This window comes from Botrytis cinerea, chromosome 2, assembly GCF_000143535.2.
Source record: "Botrytis cinerea B05.10 chromosome 2, complete sequence".
NCBI classification, from domain to species: domain Eukaryota; kingdom Fungi; phylum Ascomycota; class Leotiomycetes; order Helotiales; family Sclerotiniaceae; genus Botrytis; species Botrytis cinerea.
In genome coordinates, this window is record NC_037311.1 from 544,961 (window position 1) to 571,472 (window position 26,512).

At 43.9% G+C, this 26,512-nt stretch overlaps 7 protein-coding genes across 7 annotated transcripts; 3 read left to right on the forward strand and 4 right to left on the reverse strand.

Annotated features, from left to right (window-relative positions):
• Positions 1-278: 278 nt before the first annotated feature.
• BCIN_02g01350 (hypothetical protein) lies at positions 279-1,743 on the reverse strand. Its single transcript, XM_024691120.1, has one exon. It carries the CDS (start codon positions 1,554-1,556, stop codon positions 495-497), a length of 1,062 nt encoding a protein of 353 aa, XP_024546890.1. The 5' UTR covers positions 1,557-1,743; the 3' UTR covers positions 279-494.
• Positions 1,744-1,905: 162 nt separating this feature from the next.
• Positions 1,906-3,285, forward strand: Bcerd2. Its single transcript, XM_024691121.1, has 3 exons — positions 1,906-2,164; positions 2,228-2,286; positions 2,346-3,285. Exons 1-3 carry the CDS (start codon positions 2,143-2,145, stop codon positions 2,904-2,906), a joined length of 642 nt encoding a protein of 213 aa, XP_024546891.1. The 5' UTR covers positions 1,906-2,142; the 3' UTR covers positions 2,907-3,285.
• A 5-nt stretch (positions 3,286-3,290) lies between these two features.
• BCIN_02g01370 (hypothetical protein) lies at positions 3,291-6,155 on the reverse strand. Its single transcript, XM_024691122.1, has 6 exons — positions 5,908-6,155; positions 5,825-5,848; positions 5,720-5,771; positions 5,650-5,664; positions 3,683-5,587; positions 3,291-3,589 (listed from the first exon to the last, which is right to left on the reverse strand). The coding sequence occupies exons 1-6, from the start codon at positions 6,020-6,022 to the stop codon at positions 3,472-3,474; spliced, it is 2,229 nt and encodes a 742-aa protein (XP_024546892.1). The 5' UTR covers positions 6,023-6,155; the 3' UTR covers positions 3,291-3,471.
• Positions 6,156-9,671: 3,516 nt separating this feature from the next.
• On the forward strand, positions 9,672-13,957 carry BCIN_02g01380 (hypothetical protein). The gene is made up of 2 exons (XM_024691123.1): positions 9,672-11,458; positions 11,522-13,957. Exons 1-2 carry the CDS (start codon positions 9,739-9,741, stop codon positions 13,780-13,782), a joined length of 3,981 nt encoding a protein of 1,326 aa, XP_024546893.1. The 5' UTR covers positions 9,672-9,738; the 3' UTR covers positions 13,783-13,957.
• Positions 13,958-15,344: 1,387 nt separating this feature from the next.
• Positions 15,345-18,442, reverse strand: Bcnrp1. The gene is made up of 4 exons (XM_024691124.1): positions 17,679-18,442; positions 17,550-17,607; positions 16,744-17,450; positions 15,345-16,563 (listed from the first exon to the last, which is right to left on the reverse strand). Exons 1-4 carry the CDS (start codon positions 17,835-17,837, stop codon positions 15,598-15,600), a joined length of 1,890 nt encoding a protein of 629 aa, XP_024546894.1. The 5' UTR covers positions 17,838-18,442; the 3' UTR covers positions 15,345-15,597.
• Positions 18,443-21,695: 3,253 nt separating this feature from the next.
• Positions 21,696-22,649, forward strand: BCIN_02g01400 (hypothetical protein). Its single transcript, XM_024691125.1, has one exon. It carries the CDS (start codon positions 22,010-22,012, stop codon positions 22,472-22,474), a length of 465 nt encoding a protein of 154 aa, XP_024546895.1. The 5' UTR covers positions 21,696-22,009; the 3' UTR covers positions 22,475-22,649.
• Positions 22,650-23,736: 1,087 nt separating this feature from the next.
• Positions 23,737-24,715, reverse strand: BCIN_02g01410 (hypothetical protein). Its single transcript, XM_024691126.1, has one exon. The coding sequence runs from the start codon at positions 24,167-24,169 to the stop codon at positions 23,813-23,815; it is 357 nt and encodes a 118-aa protein (XP_024546896.1). The 5' UTR covers positions 24,170-24,715; the 3' UTR covers positions 23,737-23,812.
• Positions 24,716-26,512: the final 1,797 nt, after the last annotated feature.

Here is a 26,512-nt window from a genome sequence, read left to right on the forward strand (position 1 = left end):
GGCCTCTGACTGGCTGGTCGATTGTATGCTTGGTCCATGATTTGGAGGTGATGGGTGTGTGGTTTTATTAGATCACTTCATGATAAAATAAATAGACATATTCCACTTCTACGGAGTTGATTGGGAGTTTCGATCTGCGACCAATAAAATGGCTCGAATGGGTGAAGTAAAGAATAGGACCCTGTTCTAGAGATATCAATGAGCTTGAGATTGTGCCGGTCATTTTATTTCATTGCAATGATTGCATATTGAAAAAATGTGCATGTGAATAATCCCATTGAAATATTTTCGAAGCATGTCTTCTTGATCCCATGTAACTCAATATTGGAAATTTCCTAAATTAGTCTATCGATTATCTAAATCAATGCCAGATACTGATTAATGCATTGCGTCAAGATACCTATGTGCCACGCCTTGAAAACTACTCGACTCCTGAAACCCATTCATGCCAAACGCCATCGCTGAAAGGATGCACCCCCAACTCAACCATAAAACTATGAAGTAGCAGATCCATCACCCGCACTTCCCCCTTCACCACCACTCTGTTCCCTCACCTTCCTCATTCTCTCCTCCGCCGCCTTCGCCAAAATCTCCCTCCTGCTCATTCCCTGTCCCGAATTTGCTCCCGAATTCACACCCGTGCTTTCCGCACCCCCTGAACCTCCAACTCCCAGTACAAACTCACCTCCGCTCCACCCCCCATGATCATCCACTTCCTCTCTACTATAATACTCCTCTTCCCCCACCGCATGGCCTCCGCTCCTCCAATCATTCCCCTCAACCTCCTTTTCTATCTCCTTACACAGATTCCAGAAATTTCGATCATGGGGTCCCCAGACATTATGCGCCAATTCGTGACATAGCGTATTTCGGATAGTTTTATAATCTCGATATCCATCATACGCATCCGTTCTCAACCGCAATTCGATCACCTCCCCCTGATTCCTGTTCAGACCCAAAGTGCGCGATGTTCCTTCATGATTCGAAACGGTATGTTCAATCGGATTCATTTCCGTCAGGAGAGGCACGGTAAATTTATGTTTGCGCATCGCGGCCTTGATGCCCGCGTCGTCTTTCAATCGCTGCAGAAATTGGAGGGATTTCCCGGGATTGGGCAGATAGGGAAGCGGTCGCAGAGTCTGGAATGTGTATTGTGCTTCTTCTTGTTCGCGCTTCCAATCGCGGGTTTTGTAGGCGGAGACTTTGGGCGCGGGACGAGTGCTGGGTCCGTTGACGCTGCGGGAGGCGGCTAGGGCCCCGGCCGCGACGGAGGATGCTTCGGCGATGGTGCTCCCCATGAGGGTTATCTTTTTGTCGGCGAGGGTTGGGATGGGGAGGGAAGGGTCTTTGAAGGGGAGTTTTAGAAGACCGAGTTTGGAGACCATGAGTTTTTGGTTCTGAGGCGGGATCGAGAGGGTGGTGGAAATGGAATCGGATAGATCGGTGATGGTTGCTGTGGGGGGTAGAGAGAAGATGTGAGGTTTGCCATGATGAGTGATGGTTATGGAGACTAGATCTTGAGGATTAGTAGACATGTCGTCGTTGGTGGAATCCATGATCTCTGCGATTTCCACTTCTTCCAAATTTAGAATTCACAGCACAATGCGAATGAATGAAGGACTAGATGCAATAGCTATACTGGCACTTGTAGAAAGAGTGTATGATTTTGTATTGAGAGCTATATACGATATATAGTTTAATAGAATAGTAATCATTAGAACTTTCTAGGCAAAAAGCCGCTTCGTAATCACAGTGTTCTATTCTCCAAGCTCACCAGACGTCTTGCCACAAAGTCAAACTATAGATTACATAATCCACCACCGTCCTTTGCCAAGCTTTCCGATCCGCCGCCGCCAATAACCTTACTTCATCATCCCTGGCGGTACCTTTTTACAAGGCTAAATCGAGACTCAGAGTTAGCACTTAGCTAAGCTTCAAGTTGCGTGTCCTCAATCCCGTCCATCAACCACAACTCCAACTGTGCGACTGAATGTTTCTATTGTAACAATTGATTTATTGATTTCAATTGTTTTGCTCAATTCTTGACTTGGTTCTAAATCTCTTTTCTTTGAAACTTTGGGTCTTTGAAATAAAGTATCTGCGAGTGCGCATGTGTAGGGAAACTCCCTTGACTTGCCCATCATGAATCTTTTTCGAATCCTGGGTATGCTGTTCCCCAAATGCCTTCGCACATTGAAGTCCAAGAGCTGATCCATTGCGCTTCTAGGGGATTTCTCCCATCTTCTTTCAATCCTGATTCTGCTCCATAAAATGCACCAAACAAATGTACGTTCCCTACCCCTTCCCCTCTCCAGCCAGCCAACCAACCATCTAACCCCCTCCAGTCCTGCGCCGGCATATCCTTCAAATCTCAAGCTCTCTACCTTCTCGTCTACGTCACCCGCTACCTCGATCTCTTCTGGACCTTCACCGATTCCCTCTACAACACCACCTTCAAGCTCCTGTTCCTGTGCTCCTCCGGCTACACAATCTACCTAATGACCACCTCCTTCAAACCCACCCACGACCCCAACCTCGACACATTCCGCGTGCAGTATCTTCTTGGTGGTTCCCTTGCCCTCGCTTTCATCTACCCCTACGCCTATACCCCCTCTGAAATCCTCTGGGCCTTCAGCATCTGGCTTGAATCCGTTGCTATCCTCCCACAACTCTTCTTGCTCCAAAGAACAGGAGAAGCCGAGACAATCACTGCGAACTATCTCTTCGCATTGGGAAGTTACAGAGCGTTATATATACCGAATTGGTTGTGGAGATATTTCCAAGAGAGCCACTGGGACGGAATTGCTGTGTTTGCGGGAGTGATTCAGACAGTTCTTTATTCGGATTTCTTTTGGATTTATTACACCAAGGTTATGAAGGGAAAGAGATTTACTTTGCCTGTATAAACTTCTTGAAGGAATTTATTGAATCCAAGCTTTGTTTTACTAAAGCAGAGATCGAAGCCAGAGGAACGGACGAAAAAGGATGCGCAGACGAGTCGGTTCGCGACGGAGAGAAAGAATTACAGAAAAAAGGGAACACCTGTACGACAAATGGCTCTTTGTCGAAGGAGAGCCATAGAAAAAATAAAGATATGATGAGCATGGCTTGGCGTTGGATGGAGACGGGTCTCGAGGCACAGCAGGGTAGGGAAACGAGGCTCACAGGTTTTCTCCGGCAATTTTGTACAGTATTTGTAAAATGCATGCATAGAGTATGTTCTCTGACCCATCAAAAGTGCAACTACACCTTGAAGTGATTGGAAGGGTAAATATATTTTATCTAGTTCATGTTATTTCATAAACTTCACATTATCACGCATTCCATTAACCCCCCGAAACCCGGTAATAGACATCATCATTTTCTTAAATTGGCATTTTTTCATTTGACTGCCTACAACCCATATATACACAAACACCATTGTTTGACGCACGCAAGAAACCCAAATACAAAAACCCATCCAGATCAAGATCAAGGACCATAAGCGACTCTTCCACGAGGATTTTGGCTCGAGTAGCCTGGGGCCAGGAAATTAGTTTCGGGGTTTCCTGTTTCCTTTGCTGCCGAACATCTGGCCATTGTTGGGGAACTGTAGTTTGCGTTAGCTTTTTGGATCTTCGGTGGCTGAGGGATAAAAAGAGAGAAAGAGGGGAGTAGGGAACTGGGATGTGAATAAACTAACCTTCTTGAAATAACATCTGTGAAATAAAAGTTATCAATAACCTTCTTCAAAGGTGCCCCCGTTGACTTGCTACCCTTGTTCTGATCCACCAATTGAACCTTGCTCAATTCTCTCAAAGCAACTGGTTCAACGACATCATAGCTAGCTAATGAAGGACTGATCTCCACCATACGATCACGCAGAGCAGCGACATCATCATATGGTAATGGAGCACCCAAGAATTCACTGACTGCTCGGATGATCTTCCAATCAGTTCTTGCGGCACCAGGTAATGAAGTAGCAGCACGAGTCATTTGTACACGTCCTTCGGTGTTGACGTAAGTTCCGGCCTTCTCAGTATATGCGGCACCTGGAAGAACGACATCGGCGATTTGAGCTCCACGGTCACCGTGATGGCCTTGGTAGACAACAAAGGCGTTCTTAGGGATATCAGCAGCATTGAATTCATCAGCACCAAGTAACCAAACGAATTTAGGCTTAGTCTCGGCAACATCTTGGGAAGGTGTGGTGAAGCCAACTTCAAAAGCGCCTGCTCTTGAGGCAGCACGTTGAAGAACGTTGTATCCATTCCACTCCTCTGTCAAGAAGTTCGAGGCGTGTTTCTCAACGAAAGTACCAACAGTCTCATACATAGCCTTGGCATCAGCGTGGTCAGTGACACCTGAACCAACGATGATCATTGGTCTCTTGGCCTCTGCCAGCTTTTTGCCGAAAGGTCCAGCAAGGGTCTCCTTCAAGGCGGCAGCATCAGTACCGAGATGCTCAAACTCGAAAGTTGACTCCCATGCTTCACCGATGACACCAATCTCAAGGTCAGAACGTAACCATTGTTTGCGGATACGAGCGTTAAGACCAGCAGCTTCATGTCTGGTATTGCTTCCAACGATCAAAATAGCATCGGCTTCCTCTACACCCCAGATCTTAGAGTTGAATAAGTAATTCGAACGAACATCGATTCCGTGTGGCATAGGGGCGTTTCCAGATGGCTGATCAAGGGCCAAGTTCTCAGAGCCAAGCTTGTTGGCAAGATCCTTCATGGCAACCATAGATTCAGTCTCAATTAATTCTCCGGCAATGACCTTGAATTCGTTACCCTTTGGAGCAAAATCTTTGTATGCTGCACCAATCTCGACCAAAGCTTGCTCCCAACTGACTGGAAGGAATTTGCCATCCTTCTTGATTAATGGGGTAGTGAGTCTTTGAGTTTTCAATCCATCGCAGGCAAATCGTGTCTTATCGTTGATCCATTCCTCGTTGACGTCGTCGTTTAACCTAGGGAGAATTCGCATAACTTCGAGACCTCTTGAGTCGACTCGAATGTTTGATCCTAAACCGTCCAATACATCAATAGATTCGGAGTGTTTCAATTCCCAAGGTCTGGCTCTGAAAGCGTATGGTTTTGATGTCAGAGCTCCAACAGGGCACAAATCTATAATGTTTCCAGACATCTCGGAATCCAGGTTCTTCTCAAGGTATGTTCCAATCTGCAAATCGTTTCCACGTCCAGTCGATCCGAGTTCCGGTGCACCAGCAATATCGTTTGCGAATCGAATACATCTTGTACATTGAATACATCTGTTCATCGAGGTCTTGATGAGGGGTCCAATATTTTTATCCTCGGAGGCACGCTTGCCACCAACTTCGTGGAATCGTCCACGATCAGCTCCGTATCTCATAGATTGATCTTGCAAATCACACTCTCCCCCCTGGTCGCAGATAGGACAATCTAGCGGATGGTTGGCCAATAAAAATTCCATAACTCCTTCTCGGGCTTTGTGTGTGAGGGGTGAATTGGTCTTGACGACCATACCGGGCTGTACCGGCCATGCGCATGATGCAACTGGTTTTGGTGCTTTCTCAACTTCAACTAGACACATACGACAATTTCCAGCAATCATAAGTTTTCTGTGGTAAGATATTCGGATCAGTGGGGTTCGTTTGTAACATGCGCACTCGTGTCGACTTACTCATGATAACAATATCTATGAAAGTGTTAGCAGAAAACTCCAGCAGATATAATTCCCTTTGGAAGCTTGCCTTGGTACTACAGCTCCTGCCTTCTCACATGCTTGGATTAAAGCAGAACCAGCTGTGGCGTGTCAACAACTTTTTCCTATCCCAATTGTAACCACTCCAGCATACCTTCTATAGAAACCTGTTTGCCATCTAGCATAGAAATTAGCCAAATCTCCTGTGATACCCTTGGCGGATCCAATGCTACTTACCAACAGTAAGAGTAACCTCTGCCTGTCTTCTATTTGTAGTCGCGAATGATCTTGCAACATATAAACTTTGCCTACTGCTTCGTAGAGCGGATCTCGATAGAGTTGACCTCAGCATGGTGTGTATGTAGAATCTGGGTATGAACAGCAAGAAAGAAAGAAACTGCGCAGGACAAAGAGGTGGCGAGGGGAAACCCTTCAATTGATTAATTATCTACTTCTTTACCCCAAATTCATTTGAAGCTCTCGTCGTTCGGATGTAACTTGTTAGCGTATATCGTGGAATTTACTAATCCCGTTCCCCGTCATCGTGATTGGTTCGTCCGCGCTGACTAAGATCCCACACTATAAAGCTCTTCACATTTGGAAATTTTCTAACCTTTTCTTCTTTTCTTCTTCATTTAAATTGTAATGGACACTTTTATTGTGGGTGTACTTGAGTGAAGCAATTCACAATCAATCGAGTCTTCCTCTATCTTGTGTTCTAGAAGAACATATAATGAGCGCTGGAATGGATGCAAATGAAATCTTTTCTTACAAAAAAGCTTTATGAATGCGCAACTTACCGCCGGCTGCTACATACTACTTGAGAATATATATATCACTGCTCGCTGTCGATGAATCCAAGTCGACGGCATGAATTGTTAAGAATTGAGTAGTCGTCATGACTTGGATGTGGTGACGACCATCTACCTAGCTTTGAATCGTGGTTTGACTTCGATCTGTTGCCGTACATCATTTTGATCGTTGTGATTTCTTTTATTGGTTTGGCCATCATCTATTTTCACAAAATCAATCGCTATGTCACATCTGCTTCTGGTTGTGGCTGCCAGAATCTTGTTTGTCTTAAGAACCTCATTTCCTCACAATTTATTGTATGCCACAGCAGTAAACACAGTTCATCAAGACCTTTGCGCGAATGGCAGTGGAAAATTGTCTATTCCAAATCTACGGAATATCTTATTTCGACGATCTTCGGCACGTCCATTGCAGTATTTGGAGCGTATAACTTGCTGAGATCTCAAACTCTGCAACTGGTCCAGGATAGTACTTCGTCCCTTGCGTTGAATAGAATATGACCATTAATAAGAGCATCACGTCTATCGTCTGTACCGTCTTCACACCACTTATCCGAGGCTGATACCAAATTTGCTTTACATCACCGACATATGTCGACGGCCATGGAATGACAGCTTCCCTTCTAGTTATAAGTTTTTGAATGGTATACACCAACTTAGTTCAGCAGAAGGAGGGATTTTACTAGTCGACATGTAACACGTACCTCTTCCGTTCTCGAAATTCATTCGATGATCCTCGCAATCCCTCTTACCAATTGTAAAGTTTGCATTCTATTTGTACCCTACTTCGAATGGCTCCTTGTGGGAAACATTCGAGTGGAAGATGGGTATCAGCACCTCAAGATCTTCCAAAGAAGAATTATTAGCATGCAAGTGAACCACTAGTTTGCCCAGGATTGGTAATTCTAGACCTGGGAACGAGGTTGTGACGACCTCAGCCAATCTTCGGGGCTGTCTGAGTTTCTGACGCTGCTGCTCGTCGATTCGAACTATTGTTCTCCGGACCGAGAATTCAAGTTGGACCTCAATGTTTCGAACTCGCCTCCAGAGTGGTGGATACGTATGCAGGACTGTTTCTAGGTCATCAACGAGCATACTAGGCGTCCACTTTCTTACCACCAAGATTTGTCCAACCATGACTTGAGCTTAAGTTCAAATATGTGTACGACACAAAAACTAAGTCGAAGCCTAGCTTGGCCATAGATAAAGTCTTCGAACCTGTCGTGTATCTTTTTGTTGACATAAGGAGAGCCATCTCAGTACGGATATCGTTGCAACCGACCATCATATACGATCCTATCATGTTGCCAAACTTGAGACGTCCAAAATTTCAATGATGCACAAAGATACACAGATGGATTTTAGCAGGAAGCAAGTCAAATCATGACGTGAGTTCTACACGTTGAAATGCTGGACCACTTGCTTTCGCGGGTAGTAAAGACATGGTGAGGAGCTCACTGGAATCCAGATCAGCAAACTCCTGAGTAATGAATATCGATTTCAAATGATCTCCTCTACTCGCCTGCTGTAAAGAAACATGAAAACTCAGAGGATAGTAACAAACAATCTGGGAATTTTAATCTGTTTATTTGATAGTCTCAAGTGAGAATATCTCTTGATCTCCTCGAATGATCTCAAAACCACAAATAAAGGCTCAAACAATGGTACTGAGACACTTACAACAAGATTCCGTTGGAAATCTTGAGTATGAAACTTTGAATCTCAAATTTTCAGGCTCTGTCATTTTTTCCTAGGATTTCTGTTGTAAGAAATCAAAAAGCATCAAGGCATGGAAGTAAACTCAATGAGATAATGTACTGGGGTCATTTGAAGCAGTCAAGATTGGGTCTGTAGAACTCATTCGATTACTACTCTAATGGATTCTTAGTTGATGAGGGCAGATCAGGTGGTTCGAGCTTGATAGTAGAAAAAAAGTAGGCTGCAAATCTGTATGTCTAGTAGTATATACTACTAGGCATACACATTCACTAACGTTTTCTCAACATAGATTTCAGGATACCTAAGAAATTGAGAATACTCATTTAGCGGCAGCAGAGACTTGCAAAATATTTCAAATAACAAAAGTGGCTTAGCTTTTGCCCTCCTACTTCGGGTCTCAAATTGTTTCAAACAAGTTGTTTGGTTTGAATAGGTATAGATAACACGAATTCTAGCAGGGGTTTTTTATATATATCTGTAGTTGGATGAGGTATGTATATCTATTCGAATTTTCTTTGAGGGAGGGGGAAACATACATGGAAACTATGTGAGATTCACAGGAATGAATGGTCTTGTGATGGAGAGCAATTTGCAAGAGAAACTGAAACAGATATTCTTGTTAACACTCCACCACATCCAGGTCTGCTATTATATTGGTTCGAACCAGTGAATCTTGGTTATCACGAAAGACGAAAGGCTTGAAAATTTGATGTTAAAATATGAATCTTGATGTCAAGTATCTTCCTGATTTGTCAGATTCCCAAAGGCCAAGATTGGGAAAATATGTAATAATGAAAGAAGCCAGTAAAATCATTTGGCTAGATGGATCTACCCCTAAAACTTGTTATGACGTTAGTATGCGTCTTATGCAGATGTATTGAATAGGTAGTCTGAGTAACTGACAGTCAAAGCCTTGCTTGCTGAACTGAAAAGCTAGTCTACAGAGCTGTGAAAAATAGGTATATATATCAATGCATTGTCTCTGGGTGGCTGTGATGAGTATCTCACTCATTTCTGAACAAAACTTACCATTTCTTGTTCAGATTCATTTTTGTTATGTATGGATGTCTTTCATCTCTATGTTGTGGTAGAGAAGGAAGAAATAAACAAAAAAAAAATAGGCGAAGTTTGAGTGAAATTTTAAGGGGAGATATTGATTGGTCAACATGAACATTGAACTTCACTACATTCACTTTTCAAATTTACTGATTGAAAACAGATGAAACTGAAAAGTCCGGGGTCATCTAAAAGCTTTTCATGCTTTTTATATTTTGTACTAGCGTCATTAACCAATTCGAGTGAAGTCCTTGTGACCTTGAGTTATATTCTGAGTTGCAAAATCCAACAAGTCCTCAAAAAGACAAAACAGCAACAAAATCTTCTAAAATTCACAACAACCCTCAAACTCTTTTCACTTCTTTTCCAAGTTCTTCAGACAAAAGAAAAACAATCTTTGCTGTGCAATAAATTGTTTCTCACTCAACACAAATCACCTCAACCTCCAGGTTCGAACTGTCTATCAAACAAATCATACAAAATGGACTTCAGCAACGGTCTTGGGATATCATTTGGCACAAGCCATTCTGACTTTGGAGAAAGTGAAGATAACTACGAAGAATCAAATGAATCTCGCAAGAATCGTCAAGTTCATCATGGTCAAAAGATGGAAGAAAGTGGAGAGACTGCAGAAGAACAAATATCGTTCGAGTCTTTACTTGCTGACCCTGAGGCCACTCCCCGACCAAGCTCTTCCTACCAAAATCAATTCACCCCCATCAATCAAACTTCACGTAGTGCACCAGCTCAGTCCTGTGGTCAACCACATCAATACAGCCAGCCGAGCGATCCCTTTCATCCTTTGGAAAACAATGGACATCTCCAGGGTCACATGAATGCTATTCTTACTTCGCATAACAACCGTGGCCAAGAAATCCCTCAATCTTTGCAATTCGGCGGAGATCCGCAGTTCAATAGCCATGGTCACTCTGAGTATGGCTTCCAGAACATGTCGAACCAAACCCGAATGGGTACTCAACATGGTTCTGAAAACTCTGGTTTGCAATCTCAACAACTTGCACAGAACAATAATCAACAATACATGTCTTCCGCAAACATGCAACACCAAGAACATTCTGGTCATCCTCCATCTTATAATCTTCAGACCTATCGAACTTTGTACCGGAACCAGGCAGATTTCAGCGAAGTGAGCGATAGTTTGAGCTTTCAGCCAAAGCCAGGTTGTTTGAGGCTCAGCAGATTTCGTCCAATGTACAACAACACAAGTCAGATGCAAGGAAATCAACTTGGCGATCAAGGTCAAAGTTTGTCTTCTGGAAGACAAGGCAGAATCTCAAACGATAATAACATGAGAAGCAACAGCAGCAGCAACTGCAACAGCAACAAATCCTCTCGTCGCGCTCCCGCACGGAAAGACCAAGAGCCCGAAGAAGAGAGATACTGGAATGGATTCGACACATACCGCTCAATGTGGCCTGTTCAAGATTATGCTATTAAGAACATCTTGCCTGGATCATGTATTTCACACTTCACTCCTGGCGAGCAAGAGTTTGTCATTACAATGATGCAGTATCTAGGATTGAAAATTTGGCCAATTACGTGCACTGAGGATATCCAAAAATTCATGGATCATGTCGAGTCAGTCAAATCGAATTTCAAGTCGAAACAAGCACGCCTTCGAGCAGAAGCTGGTTTGCCTGAGCTTCCTCCACCTGAAGAGAATGAAAAATCTCGAAAAGATGATGAGCCTTCTCTACAGCCTACATCTTCATTCCCAGAAGTATCGCCTTATTTTGTTCTTGCCTCCGACCATGGAGAACCAATCTTTGGCCAGGATCCAAGAGACTATCGCCTCGTAGGACAGGGCCACTCGCATCAACCAGATGATAGATCTTTCATACCAGTAGGCTCGGAACAAAGGATCCTTTCAAGTAATAAGTTGTCAGCTCAAGAACTCAACTCGCAACTTCGTCCTCCACCTCTCATTACTCAACACTTTCATCCTCAAGCTTTCTCGTCACATTACAGTATGCAGAATCAGCAAGGATATCCATTGATTCATCCAAGCAATTCATTCCATTCATCCATGGCTCAAGGAATGAACAGACCTTTGGATTTCTCGTATCAAGATGTCGGATTCAATGGTGGTCCACCACAGCAATACAGTCACCATGATTATGCGAATCAAGCACAGCAATACCATCATCATGGCCAAACTTTTGAGTACAGATCCTTTCATGGTTATTCCCCTCATTACTCCCATCCATATCTAAGTAACACTGCTGACCAAAATCTCCATCTAGCTCCACCCCCAGAAATAATTGAAGAGCACGAGGAAGACGACGAACAGCAAGAGGAGGTAACAGGCACTGAGTCTTCGTCTCAGGCCGCAGAACAAGAACGCGAACATGGACAAAAACAGGAACAAGAACAGCTCGCACCCCCACGACAAGAAGAACCACAACAAGGGAAGGGGTATTATTATGTAGATGGGTGTGATGGAGAGAGGGTTTGGTGTGATGGAGTAGAAGGGGAGGGTAGTGAGGAGGAAAGTGAGGATGAAGATGGGGATGAATATGAAGATGAAAGTGAGGATGGGGATGAATGGGAGGAAGATGAACAGTTAAGAGGAGTCCCGGAATGGGTCAAGCAGGCTTTGACTGATGGACCGGAATTGGATAAGAATGAGGAAAGGAGAAAAGAAATAGAGTATCGGGCGATGATGGCACGGAAGGTGAAAGAAATACTTGCCAGGAAGAAAGCGAAGGAGAGAGGAGAGATTCCAGGATTTGGGTTTGATAGCGGTTTTGGATCGATGGATATTGAGTCATTGTTCGATGATGCAGAGAATCGTGAGGGGTATGATGTGAATCAATTCGATCCAGAGTCAACCGGTAAAGGGAAACGAAAATTGAGAATTATTGATCCAGAAGATGATATCGATGAAGGATCGCCAGTTAAGAAATGGAAAGGAAAAGGTCGAGCCGCGGACTCAGATGAAGAATTGGATGAGCGAGAGGTGGCTAGGAAATACGCAGATAGGGATAAGAACACGGGGAAAACAAAAGTGTTTGAACTTGCAAAGGAAAAGGGAGTTGAAGATTACCTTTTTGGAGATTCTGCAGAAACGGCTCGAATAGCACAGGGTTTGGGTCTTCAAACTTTTGGGTATGAACGGGAAATGAATGGAGATGATGACGACCATATCTCCGAGGACACTGATACCTTACAAAGTGGCTACAATACCACACGATATCCCAACAACTACGAACTTGAAAACGAATCCGCGACCGCAGATCCAGAGCTCGCTGCAACCGGTATCATCCTCCCAGTCACATTTCCCGCCCCCTCACACGACACTTCTGAAGCCGATCTCGAAAGACCCCCCCAGCCAGCACCCTACCTTTCACTCCGCAACTTAGGCCCCTTCAATATCTTCCAGTCACTCCTCCTCACCCCCGAAATAATCCTCGAATTCGTGCGCTACCTCTCCCCCCAAAACCTCCTCACTCTCTATTCCATCTCTCGTCCCTTCCACGCCATTCTCTCCCGCTGGATGGCCCACGCCATAAAATCCATCGTCAAACACCAAGCCCCCTACTCCTACACCATCTACCCCTTCGTCCTCTACCGCGAACTCAGCATGCCCGATCCTCTCGGCACCCTCAATCACTCCGGCCAAATCCGTCGGGTCCCCAGCCCCAAATACCACCAAATGGTACTCCACCGCTGTCGCGTCGTACGCGACATCCTCGCCAGCCTCGCACGCCAGCATCTCCGCTGCCCCCCCGGCACAAACCACTCCCTCAAAAAAGTCTGGTTCCTCATGGATCTCTCCACAACCCTCGACCGCGTCCGACTGATCCACAACCGAGCCTTCTTCACCAACCAAGATCTATACAATATCCAGCACTTCATCGTGAAACTCGACATGCGACTCAACTGTCCCACCGACGGACCGGGTTCTGATTTCCTGCGCAAACTCATGCTCGGCCAGCGGGGCCTCACTCCGCTTTTCCGCTTGCTGACTCGAACCGCGTTTACAGATCTCTATGAATTGTACCACTACAGCGTGCGCTATTCCTACACCCCTCTTACTCCAGCGCCCGATCTGCATCTCGGACTCTTTGGAGTTCCCGAACATGAAATCGGGACCGCGCATCTAGAGGGCTGGGGAAAGGGAACGAAACATCTAATGCGGATCGATGAGCTCGTGATGCGTGAAGCCACGCGCAGAGAATTGGGATTCAAAGAACATATTATGATGATGTTACTCTGGGGGTATGTAGATCCGGTGACGGGGGAGAATCTGCAGCCGAGTAGAGAGGAGATGTATATGAGCGACGGAGAAGGCGAGGAGTTGGAGAGCGAGGGAGATCCATGGGAGGGAACGGGGATGAATATGCAGAGATTGGAACAAGTTGTTTTAGGGAGGGCAGAGGAAAGTGATGAAGATGAAGATGAAGATGGACAGGAAGGAGAAGAAGAATGGGAGGATGACAATGAATTTGAAGATGAAACGATCGACGCAGGGTTTCAGGAAATAGACGATCCTTGGCTGTGAGTTGGAAAGATGGGAATTCGAACTTCGAGAAAGAATGGATAGCTTGATGCTATCATTACATTAGGTCAACAGAAAAGAGACATGCCTTTTTTGTAACATATTGAACTGTAGGAAACACTCATGTAAATACAAGAATTTAATACCAGTAATAGTCAAAGAAACATGACAAATACCACTATAAGAGGGCTCGAGTGCATTTCCAATCTGCCTCTGCCATTTCTCCTTACACACATGAATCTCCCAAAACACAAACCCAGGATCATCAACCCAGCCTTCGAATCTCGCAAGAAATACCTCTTTCTCCATTCAAATTTTCAATCGCCATCTCTCATAAGTATGACAATACCTCCAGTTCAGGCCTCATAAGCACCAAACAGAATCGAAGAACTTTATCGTCACGGACAGATCTGAGATTCTCTTAGTTCACGAAACACCAACCATAGTAGTATGTGGTAGTCACAAATTCACCATCACAGCGAAATATAAAGTTCCAAAAGATTCAACTTCAACCATATGTATTCATTGGCGAAGCAGAAAAAACGAGAAGTGTTATCTGCATCCTTCAGCCTATCTACTATACTACTGATTTTACCAATCCAGCAATTCACTCCTCTCCTCTAGATCCAACCACCTCAATCCCCCACCACAGAGTACATCTCACTGCACAACCTAACAACACCACCGCAAAACAGAAACAGTAAACACGAGAGGAAAAGTAAGCTTGCTACAATGAAAGAAATAATAACAACCTAATCACATCCATCCATCCGTCCATGCATACCATCCCCTAACCATCGACCGTCATCAAAACGATCTACACCTTCCTAATAAACTACCATTCATCCATCCGTCCACCCCATCCATGCCCAAGTTCCCCCAGCCTAGCGACCAAACCATCAAACCTTCTAGCAATCCAGCCCCAAATGTCCTAAATATCCACCTAAACCCCCACCCCAACTAACCAATTATCGTATCAATAAAGAAAACGATAAATGCTTGAATGCTAGTATGTGTTTTCCCTTCTCCCAGAAATGTTACGAAGGAAAAAATAGACAGGAGAAGAGACTCAAAGTACTCGACACACGAAGTGCTGGAGAAGCCGAAACAAGGTAAAGACAACTTCATCGCAAGCACACACAAAACGAAAGGAAAAATACAAGAAAGCGCAATAAAGAAACTTGAAAACAACATGCAGAAATCCTAACCCTTCTCGAAAAATCCCCTTTGCCAATATCCATCACCATCGCCATCGCCATGCTTTTTGTTATTTGATCGAAAATGCGTTCGTCGTATCTCCATACTCCGGTACGAAGAAGGAAGATTAGACTAGATATTAGACAGAGAAGACCGAGGACCCCGTCCAAACACCCCAACCACATTAACGACAGCACTCCTTCGCTATGCACCAAGCCAAGATCCAACCGATTCAAGTCGAAATCGTCCCTTTATACACCATCAAGCATATTTCGATCCGTTTCCATTTGCTCGCTTTCCCTTTGCAGCCCTGAAGTCAGATTCCACCTTCCGCATTAAAAGAACTCCGCCCTCCAAACTTTGTTCCATGTCAATTTTCCACATCATGTAAATTTTCCCTACCATTTTCTTTATACCGCTACCGATCCAACCGACTACCCATCCCAACCACCCATGTATGCGCTAAATCCACCTTATAAACCATTGTAACAAATCCACAAAGCCCCGACCGATAAATGTCTATCTTTCATTCAAACCCCAAAGCCGTCCTGAAATATAGTCACAGAAGAGATAGTCGAAACGCATAAATGGAAAAAGATGAGCGCAATTATCAAGAACGCCTTAAGCTGGAGATTTGCTTGGAGCAGCAGCACCGTTTTGACGAGCATCACCGCTACCCATAGACAAGTTGTTGATTCCAGATGAAAGGAAAGCGAATGGATCACTTTCACCTTGGTTAGCATAGAAGTTATTTGAAGGCCCTGCGGATGCTGGACCGTTGCTGGCTGATTGGAATGCTGCCTCTGCAGATCGGCTATCAAATCCTCCTGCGCCTGCAGAGTGAACGCCAGTTGCAGGACCGAAGTGAGTATTCAATGATGGGTATGAACCAGTTGGTGCGCCGAGACCGGATGGAAGAGCATAAGTGCTAGGTGGGCCACCAAAGTGTTGACCACCATAACCACCGGATGGACCGAAGCCACCAGCAGCTGAGGCAAAAGGACCTGGACCAGGTGTACCAGCCATGGAGTTGGAACCCATGCTATAGTTGTTCGCAGCGTCCATTGGGGAAGGATAACCAGAATCGGCAACGACAGCGGCACCAGCACGACTTGCGCCACATCTTAAACAGCTGACATTCTTGGCAAAGTTGTGGTAACCACACCCTTCAGATCCGCATTTCCAATCACCGGCACGGAAGGGAACAACACCACCACCACCTCCCATTCTTCCTCCTCCGTGGCCCCCTCCCATACCTCCGTGATGGCCCATGTGTTGTGGAGGGGGCATCATTGCTGGTGGACCATAGCCGTAACCACCACCGCCGCCGCCATATCCACCACCCATCTCAGCAGCTGGGCCACCACCCATGGCTGGGAATGAGCATCGGAAACAAGCAGTTCTACGCTGGAAGTTAGAGAAACCACATGATGGACATGTCCAATCTCCGGGGCGAGGTCTGTTCTTGCTAGGTGGGAAAGGAGTAAGAATTTCTGCAGCACGGTCAAGAACGCGGCTTGAAGATGGTGAAACCTCGATAGCTTTCTCATTGAGAGCTCGTCCGTTCATGCAGAGACTTTCGGCGGCCTGAAAATGTGTTAGAGAATGACCACGAATATTGAAAAATTTGATAAGTGAAGAAACAGATAGACTAAGCAATTTATCGTAGAGTAAAAGAACGTATTCATAAGAAGCCGAAACCACAATTTGATATTCGTGGCACAACACACAAAATAGGGAAAGATGAGTGGGGGAATTTTGGCTGACCTCTTCATGGGATGAAAATACTGCGAATCCAGAGCCAGTAGGCTTGTGTTGATCTGGAGTTCGGAGGGTCCAAAAAGCAATGGGACGACCACCGAATTGGGTGAACCAGCTCTCGAGCTCAGATTGAGTGGTGTCATGAGGGAGTCCTGACATGTGGAGAACTTTGCTGCGCTCCGAAAGAAAAGCTCTAACATCAGCACGGGCATCCATAGGTCTAGTGAGGACATCAGGATGTTCATGAGGAGGTTGTGACTTGCGGATCAACCCTCTGAGGACTCTAGCAAGTGTAACCGCCTCTTCCATTGCACGACGAGGGGAGGCCGGGGCCAAAGCTTGGAGGTGGAACGGAAGGTTGTGCTTGATTGGAGCACTAGCTTGAACAGGTTCAACTTCCAACGCCGCGCAAATATTTGAAAGCATAGATGGTCCGAATGGCAGAGATTCAGGGTGATGTTGTTGCCATCTTTGGTACTCAGTTCGAAGGTCAAAAGTTCTCGAATGCTGTAAATATGGAGGCAGCACAACAGCTTTGTCACGAGCTTCGCGGGGAAGCTGGACTCGAAGATCCCATGAATCAAGTGTAACAAAAGAAAAGTCGAGATTTTGAGATGTGAGGTGCTCGGCAGCAAATGTATCGAATCGGTTGATCGCATCGCGGAAGGTACCTGCAGTACGAACATGTTCCCAAGTAAGAGTAGTCAAGCTCGCTGTTGATATTTAGTTAGTCAATGCTCGGAAGGATCGGTATCGCGGTCGTCTTGGAGGATTGGTCCGTATCTGATAAGATGGTTCCGTTCGGCACTTACTACATAGAGGAGTAATTGGAGTGTTGATGGGCTTGACAAGAACGCTCTCTCGGTGAAGCTGCAGAATTGAATTGATTAGCAAGTTGGTTTCCGCAGATCGATGGAAGCTCGATTAAGATGAAAACTCACCTCGTCACAAGTCTTCGCGTCGAGTAAAATCCACCCAAGCTCTATCACCTCCGCGGAATCTTTGGTAACGTAAACGCCATGCTCATCACAAGTGGTAGCAACGTGGATGACCACATATCGATCTAAGTTGCCTTGCTGGCCTTGAATAGCTGTCGACATTGTTGGGAAGCTTGAAAGGTGTGCGAAGGATCGAATTGGACAATTCTTCCGAATTGAGAGATGAGTTGTTGGGGGAGGGGGGTAGTTGATGTAATCGATGGGACCTCCGAAAACAAATAGGAAGGTACGGACGAGGCTAAGAGGTAAGAGAGTAGAGAGGTGCTCGCAGCCAGATTCAAGAAGAAGAGAAAGTGTCAAGAAATGTCCTTGAACCTTAGGTATTCAATATCTAACCTTCGGAGAGGAAGGTTGGGTTAAGAATTGGAGAAAAGAGGGAAAGGAGGATGTGGAGCTAAAAAATCTGGTCAACGGTAAACAGCGAGTTTGAAATTTGACGGGCAGGGAACATTGAATATTTTAGCGGGACGAGCAAAGACGAAGAATCCAAGAAGAAGCTTGGGGATTATAACAATATATGGAGAGAGGACAGAGACAAGAGAGCGCGGGAGAGGTATAAATATTATAATTATCGTAAATCGCGAGGGGAGATTATGTGTTAAATATATAGATACATAATTATTTATATAGATAACTATACCGCCAACGACATGTACGTATCAGATACATATATGAGTACACGCTCACACTCACACACACACACACACATACACGCACACGCACACATACACATACACATACACACACGCATATATATGTTTAACAAGCGCAGTCCATCGCTCACGCAGCCCAGATAGGGATAGTTGCTCGAATGGGTAGTATCCAGACAACTTCACGACATCCGGTTACTTCCTAGCCAGACTTTCCTTTTGAGATCGTGCCTTACGGACGAAAGAGTCCAGGGACTCCCGGATTGGCCCTTGACAGTATTTACTTCTTGGATTGCTTATGACCTCAGGGTTTTAGATGACTCTTAAGCTTGTCTCTAAGACCTACACAGTATAGTTGACGTCTATCTTTGCACGCCGGCCCAGCGGCAACTCGACCCATGGACACATATGTATATACATAGGCTCACAGGCACACCCACACGCACTCACAATACACACGATGTGGTCGTAGTGTGAAGCTTATCTGTTGATTCAGCAACCGGTTCCGCGCCAGACATCTATTCAGGGTTTCCAGATGGGTGAAAATCGCGCCGTCTAGTGCCTGTACTATACCTACTTATTACTCATGGAAAGAGGTTCTCGAGAATTATACTCTGCACTTACACTCAACACACTTTCGCTCGCACGCACTTGCATTCACTCTGGCCCTTACTAACCTAGGTAGGTACTATTTTCCTCTCTGGTGCCGGCCATTCTACCTACATCATGCTAGCTGCGACCGATCATTGCCTACTTAAGTATCTCATGTATGTCAACAACAACTCCTACCTAGTGCCCTGTGCCTCCCGGATAGGTATTGAGGGTATTGATACTGGCTGGCACTTACCTGATCAGGCTCGGTCGACGACGGATTCGTTTGTACCTGTCAATCCAAATGGAATATAAAATGATTCAGATTCGTCTTCGAGAAAGCGTCAATTCTGGCTCCTTCTCCAGCTCCCTGCCTGCCAGTCTCACTTGAAAAAAGTATGGGGAAGACGAGGAAAAAGGGTTGAGTTTCCCGGCTATTCTAGCCCTAAAGAATTGATCGGTGAGTCTTCCGTACCTACCGTTACCACAGCTTCTACACCTCGTTGGCTCTTCTAACCTACTATGTATGTAGGTACCGTACTATGCTTTTTGCACGGTTCTTCCATCCCGTCTTCTAAATAAAGGGCCGGGGGGGAGGAGGGGTGGGAGGATAAGTAAATATATATTTATTGATTTCTGTCAACTTTATGGGTCCTTGTCTCAAATATACATCTTCTTTTTGTTCCAAACATCAACCCCAGGGGGCACATCTCTACCGAGTCATCGCTTTACATTACCACCCACATAAGAAACCAGACCAGGTCCCAGCCAGTTGCCAACGAGTTACCACCCAGGTGCAAAGTATGGTATCTCGAAATACCACCTTCTTCCGATTCACCGGTCAGATATCTTCAACCCTTTGACCCAAATTCACGGAGCACAGAGGAATGAAGCTTGGGACCATATTTACATGGGAATATCCAATATACCGGCATCGATCAGATGATTTTTTCAATCCACTTCTCTGGAATTGACCCATATCTTTTTCTTGTAGCATCGGGAACAAAAAGGGGATCCACAGTTCTACAAAGTATCACCAAGGGGCCGCCAAAGCGACGGAAGCTTTCTCCTGTGAACTCCTCGTTTCTATCTGTGTGAGAGTGGAATTTCAGCGAAGTAGGTGTACAAGCCGTGGTAAACACGATGCACTGCGTGAAAGCCACGATGCCACGAGTCACCTCTATCATCATCCACCGCTGTCGGTCCTTTCACTCTTCTGCAACCAATCGGTCTTCAACACTTGCCTAATTGATGAATTACAACGGCTTTCTATCCTGCTTGGCTGCCGTTGATTAATCAGCTGAGATGTTCCACCGCATCCAAAAGCAACCCAAAATACGCAACTGGTACACCGTCTTTCAAAGAGAAGACCTATACCGGTACCGTACCTGTGCAACCGCATCATCATATTTGAATACCCGGGCTCCATCCGGGCTCACCAAATAGTCATCATATCAACCAACAATATGTGATCAGCCAATGGCCATTAGCAAATCGGAAAGGACAGCATATCAAATGTGCAAAACAAGCGGTAACGCAAAGGGTAATATTACCCAAGGAAAATGTCCAATGCCATCCATTCAAGTGATTAAGATCTGTTGAAGCCCCTATCCATTCAACAGTACATCATCGTGGGGGTCCATAGTTTTTCCATCCCATTCTCATACGATGAGGAACCACAGTGCCACTATACTCAGAATGATCACCATCCAAACCCGTTGTAATCCACCGCCACTTGTTCGTAACTATGACTGGTCTATTTACCAGAAAACGTTGTTCTCGATAAGAGTTAATAATACCTTTTGTAAGAAAAAGAATGGCTGGAGATTGAGAGATGCCCTTAGATTCTTTCCTGTAACCGCGATTCGTTCGTTGCCACCACATCGTGAAGGATTCGATAGGTCTGATATCACCAAACGGATAATCACATATTTCTATTTGCAGAATACGGCATACAACATCGGCTCGGAGATTTGATCAAGGGAACAACAAACGAACGTATAAAATTGACCTTGACGCGATAGCCGCCGTTCCACCCATATTTCATGAGGGGAAATTTTATGTGACAGTTGGACAGAATTGATGATGAAAATGGAATTGCCTACATGATATTTAGACCCCCTGACTACCTAGTAGACTCTCGCCTTGTCCCTTTTGTTAATGTTACCATCAGTTCGGGTTCGCACCGTCTTCCGCAGACATCATGATTTGATGAACCCTTCGTCCCTCACAGCTTACGATTGGATCTGGCAGTGAGATTTTGATTTTGATTTTGATCTTGATCTTGATCTTGATCTTGATCTTGATCTTGTCTTAGACTTTGCCTTTCAAGAGTTGTTCGCTTCAAAAACGAAGCTTTTGGGATTTCGTCATTCTATTCTTATCACGAATGATTTCGGTCACCAATAAAACCGTCAAACCAAGAATATGGAAAGCGCCTGTCCTGTCACTTGGCCGAAACACAACGAATGAATATCACAACCATCAATCACGTCACCATACCGTATTCCAACCCAAACGATTACATGGATTGCCTTGGCATCATCTTTCTAGCATCGATTCCGATGATTTTACTCACAATTGGCCAATGAAAGATGCAGATTCGGACCATACAGTATTGGTGTGATAAATACAACCTTACGAGTCAGTGGTGATTGTGTTGTAGTCTTGTCACAATCCGATTCCTCCGAGATTTTTGGATTCCTTTCTACCAGTCGATGGAGAGAGTACATATCTCCCTAAGGATATCTGCATGGTGATAGTATCACCTATGTAATATTGGTTTTGGTTCTTTTGCAACATAGATATCAATGGTTCGGAGACGCCGTGCTTTGCGGATGATGGTGATGGATTGGGATCTCAACACTTCTCATGTTCATCATCCATAATTTCTCATTAGCAAGCCATTTAGTTCAGCAATCGAGTGTTTGCGTTGCTCCTTACTAGATCAATGATTCGGAATGTCAGTTCAAGGGAAACCTGGATTTTGAACCAAGTGTTTTGCAATTCAGTGAGGAAGGAGCAGCAACCGATATGGTTCGTGTCATGAGTGGTAATGCAGTGTTCCTTATTGTTTTATACACTCTGAATATTGTGTGTGGCATGCACGCTTTTGAGAGTCGTCAACCTTATTTCACCATGTGGACATTTTGGGGGCGCAATTTTCGAAGCATGAGATCGATTGTCGCACAAACTGAATCACAAACATATTCAAACCCCAGCACCATATTGGAAAAATGTCGGTACACAGAAACTTTGAAATTAGTGAATGTGCTCATACGTTCCATGAATACGTTCCATGAAGTATACTTTGACCATCATATTATCTTTCCAGAGCAGCAAATCTGCAAATCAAAGCCCAGAAGAAGCTTGCAATACATTGATCTTTTCAATATCAAACTCCATGCATATCGCATGTCTAAGGCTGACAATCCAACTCTCAACATCAAATCTTCACAGCACTACAGCCTCATTTCTGTCTATCCAAGCAACCCATGAACAACAACGTTGATACAGGAACCAGGGGATCACTATTTCGGCTGTTGTACCTCTCGAACGAACGAACCTCTCAATACCTAAAACATTCGTACTTGGATCATCCTTGCACATTCGCGCTGGGAATCCCAAGCTTCCGGCTATAAATGGGCGGTTGCCGAAATACGAAAAGCTGCCATATTTTGATTCGTCAATGGGTTGCTGGTTCTAGGATGGTGGATTGGGAGGGTTTCATGGATTAGCTTGTTGTGTGTTTTATTGCTCTAGCAACGGAATTCTTGAATCGATTGTGAGTTCGGCGTTCGATGCACTGCTTGCTCGCTTTGATGTGGTGAATTTATCTCTTGTTCGAAATTGGGTTGTGGTTTATTGGGAGCTTTACTTGGCTATCATATCGGTTTTTATTGCAGGACGAATATCCTCGTGGCGATCAGTTTTATCAGCTAAACCCCCGGGATGGAAGAAAGATCACGCACGCGTTAAGCTTTCTCCTCCTTTCAATTCAATACTTATATCATCTATCTCCCAGCTCCAAAATTACATGCACCATGAATACCTACTCAAGCTTTCCTACAACCTGTTGATACAAGTTCTCGCCTTTACCATTTTGCGCAAGCGCCAGGAATTTTGAGGATGAGTAGCCTGGGATTACTCGGGTTTGAGTCTGCATTCGCTTCGCTGCGAGGAGCTTCATTTCAAACTTCGTACTCTGTTTCTCTCTCGATGAAGTAGCATTGTGGTGAGAATGAATGATGAAGCTTTTTTCATGACGGTTTGTATGCATGCTGTTATTTGATTGAGATATGAGAGATTAGTATCGCACGAGATGAGGCATACGGATCTAGTGAGTTAATAAGAGGTGCGATGATTGTGTATGTATGTGGATATGTGCAATATCACACAACTCATAAGTAGGCGGGAAGTCGTATGGAAGGAAGGAAGCAGGTGAATAGTGCGATGTGGTCTGTGGTATGCAACAATATAAATTTTACGCATTCGCTCGTTTTATCTGAGAAGAGGTAAATGAGTGATGTACAGCGGAGATGGATATCTGAGAGTTGTAGTGTGGCAGGTATGATATGGCATGGCTTGGTTTTGTATAGTGGGAAATGAGGGAATGGAGCTGCTGAATCGGGGGTGTAAGGGGGGTGGGAATGACAGCCAATGCTGCTTGCTGTGTGGAAATTAGGGGGATTATTAGGTTGGGTGAATCAGAGATGTGTAACGTATGTGTGTATTTCTTGGAGGGGAAAGGGAAAGAAGTATGGGAGAGGGTGAGTGAATATTGAGGGAATGCTGAGGTGTGGAGTAGGTTTCATTGTATTTCTTTTGTGGGGTTGGTTAAGAATGGAATAGAGGGGAGAGAGGAGAGTAGGTGGGTGTGAGGAGGGGTAGATGCTGGAATTTGCGAATTGTGAAGAGAGTTTTCGGCTTTTGTTCGCGGTGTGAGGGGTTGAGTATGTTTGGATGGATGGATGGATGGATGGGTGGAATGCGGAGGGATGTTGGGCTGGAAGATATGGGATATTGGTGTGTGGTGAGAGGTGAGAGGTGAGAAGCAATGGGTATGAGGTAAACAAAGTACGCTCCAAGGAGTATCAATTCAATTTCATCTGGTGGAGTAGGTAGGTAGGCAGATATTTCACTTCTGTTTGTATGGATGATGGATGGAATGGTGGAAAGTATGGGTACAGGCATGATATTGTTCCTGTTGTATTATGTTATTCCATTGCTCAGTGGCATGGATGAAAGATCGCATTATGGTGTCGTATAATGATTATTGGGACTCCAACGTCTATACATGTATAGCTAGTGAAGATGAGATAATACGATTGCGAATGTATTTTCTCAATATATATCAATCTTGTTTAGATGACAGAATGTTTCTCCAAGTCTCTATTCTTCCTAGGTTTCGATTGTGAGTTCATGAGATGTGGAATTCCGAATTCGATGGGATCTCTTTCCTTGAGTGGCTGTGTGTTTGTAGAATTTTGACTGTTGTTTCTCGTTCCATTTTACTAAGTTATTTATGCTGATATTTTTTTATTTGAGATTCTTTCACTTATCCACACATTTCTCTTCATTTTTTCATTTTATTTTTAGAGAGTGAGAGTGAAAGATTTTTTCCGAGATGTAAAAATAAGTCGAATGGTGTCGTATGATGATTATTGGGGCTCCAATGTCTATACATGTATAACTAATGAAGATGAGATAACACAATTGCGAATATGTTTTTTCAATAACGTGGTTTATCAGTGTGCGGGTCATATCAGTGTGCGGGTCATTTGAAAATACATCAAAATTAGGCCTTTTTCAATATTCTTATTTTAATAACCAATCATTATTTTGAAAAAAGAAAAGAATTTTCAATAACAATAAAGAATTAGCTTCTTATAAATTTAGTTTTTTTATAAATACTTCTATTGTATTCTAAAAAAAAAATAGAAATTGTCACGATTTTCGTTACATAAAAATTATTTTTATAATAACTATTATAATAATTTGATTTTTTAATAAATAATTAGATTTTTATAATATTTATATAATTAAATTTCAATATTCTCAGATTTTTTTAAATTATATTATTAAATAAAGAAAGTGCACGGTTACGCACAGACGAATTTTGTATATAAAATGAGGTGACCCATTCACTGATATGACCCGCACACTGATAAATCACGTTATACATCAAGTCTTGTTTAAATAATAGAAAATTTCTTCAAATCTTTATTCTTCCTAGATTTCGATTTTGAATTTATAAAATATATTATTTCGAATTCAATAAGATCTTTTTTCTTAAATGGCTACCTATATATTTATAAGATTTTGACTATTATTTTTCATTTCATTTTATTAAGTTATTTATATTGATATCTTGTAATTTGGAATTCTTTCATTTATTTACACATTTCTCTTCATTTTTTATTTTTCATTTTCATTTTTCATTTTTCATTTTCTTTTTGGAAAGTGAGAGTGAAAGATTTTTTTCCGAGACGTACAAATAAGTCGATGTTGATTCCTTCACATCGTTCAAAGCTCCAAAATCGCGACGATTTATCTCGACTATAAATTCCAATGCCGCGTGCATAATTCTGGACAAAAGGAACAACTAACATACTTTCTTCCAATCCCAATCCAATTAATGCACGATGTAACCAAGTCCCGATTGCAGCGCATAAACGGAATATCTTTTCCGAGGCATTTCCATTGTCCCAACACGTGGTTTGTGATCAGGATGATCAGGTACCATCGTGCGTGTGCATTCTGCAAATGTCAGTGACAAAGGCATGGGAATGGGAGATCGACCAAGTTTATTCGGTCCGTTTCGGAGACCCAAGTGATTTGTTCTTCAATCAGGAACTCTGGTGATCCGGAGCGAATGGTTTGGGAGATGCGGCGCAATAACCTTGTTTCGGAAGGTGCGGAAGAGGTGTTTCCTCGGCTTTCAGTGCTTCTTTCGGGGGTCGTTTGTGGGAGTGGGGAAGACGGGAGGGGGGAGAGGGGAGGGGAGGGGAGGGGATGTGAGGGGAATTGATTGGAGATTGGGGATTCTGGGAATGGAATTCAAAAGAGATATAAATCATTGTGCAATTGGGATTGGAATTGGAACTGGAATTGGAATTGAAGATTTTAATGCAGGTAATTATTTTTTTGAAAAGAATACAGAAGAGGAATTGTATAAGTCTACATGCAATACAGCTAAACTACACTTACACTACATTTTGACATCTGATTGTCGTTTTTGGCTGTTACCCCGCCATTGTGGGGTGCATCACGTCTCTTTTTTTTTCCTCTTCAGGGGTTGCGGGGTCTGGAATGCATTTGGGGAGGGAGGAGACTTGGCTGGGATTATATAGTCTGGGTCTTAACTTCATTCGTAACGGTTATGCGATCGATGATGAATCCTGAGATGGAAAGGACCGAATACGTCTAATGATAGAGATGTTGTATTGTGAAATTGGAGAAGTCTTCAATTGGCATCATCATCATCGTTATCATGTGCGTTCACGGATGATATTGTTGTTTTGCAATGGTACGTTG

Excerpts from the sequence above, each read along its gene's own strand:
- BCIN_02g01350 (XM_024691120.1), bottom strand. The coding sequence starts at position 1,556 with ATGGATTCCACCAACGACGACATGTCTACTAATCCTCAAGATCTAGTC.
- Bcerd2 (XM_024691121.1), top strand. The coding sequence starts at position 2,143 with ATGAATCTTTTTCGAATCCTGG. Across the intron at positions 2,165-2,227 it reads GAATCTTTTTCGAATCCTGG|GGGATTTCTCCCATCTTCTT; the intron begins GTATGCTGTTCC and ends TTGCGCTTCTAG. Across the intron at positions 2,287-2,345 it reads ATAAAATGCACCAAACAAAT|TCCTGCGCCGGCATATCCTT; the intron begins GTACGTTCCCTA and ends AACCCCCTCCAG.
- BCIN_02g01370 (XM_024691122.1), bottom strand. The coding sequence starts at position 6,022 with ATGCTGAGGTCAACTCTATCGAGATCCGCTCTACGAAGCAGTAGGCAA. Across the intron at positions 5,849-5,907 it reads AGAGGTTACTCTTACTGTTG|ATGGCAAACAGGTTTCTATA; the intron begins GTAAGTAGCATT and ends TTTCTATGCTAG. Across the intron at positions 5,772-5,824 it reads CAAACAGGTTTCTATAGAAG|CTGGTTCTGCTTTAATCCAA; the intron begins GTATGCTGGAGT and ends GACACGCCACAG.
- BCIN_02g01380 (XM_024691123.1), top strand. The coding sequence starts at position 9,739 with ATGGACTTCAGCAACGGTCTTGGGATATCATTTGGCACAAGCCATTCT. Across the intron at positions 11,459-11,521 it reads TGAGTACAGATCCTTTCATG|CTCCACCCCCAGAAATAATT; the intron begins GTTATTCCCCTC and ends ATCTCCATCTAG.
- Bcnrp1 (XM_024691124.1), bottom strand. The coding sequence starts at position 17,837 with ATGTCGACAGCTATTCAAGGCCAGCAAGGCAACTTAGATCGATATGTG. Across the intron at positions 17,451-17,549 it reads TCCAATTACTCCTCTATGTA|CGAGCTTGACTACTCTTACT; the intron begins GTAAGTGCCGAA and ends AAATATCAACAG. Across the intron at positions 16,564-16,743 it reads TATTTTCATCCCATGAAGAG|GCCGCCGAAAGTCTCTGCAT; the intron begins GTCAGCCAAAAT and ends ACACATTTTCAG.
- BCIN_02g01400 (XM_024691125.1), top strand. The coding sequence starts at position 22,010 with ATGGTTCGTGTCATGAGTGGTAATGCAGTGTTCCTTATTGTTTTATAC.
- BCIN_02g01410 (XM_024691126.1), bottom strand. The coding sequence starts at position 24,169 with ATGCCTGTACCCATACTTTCCACCATTCCATCCATCATCCATACAAAC.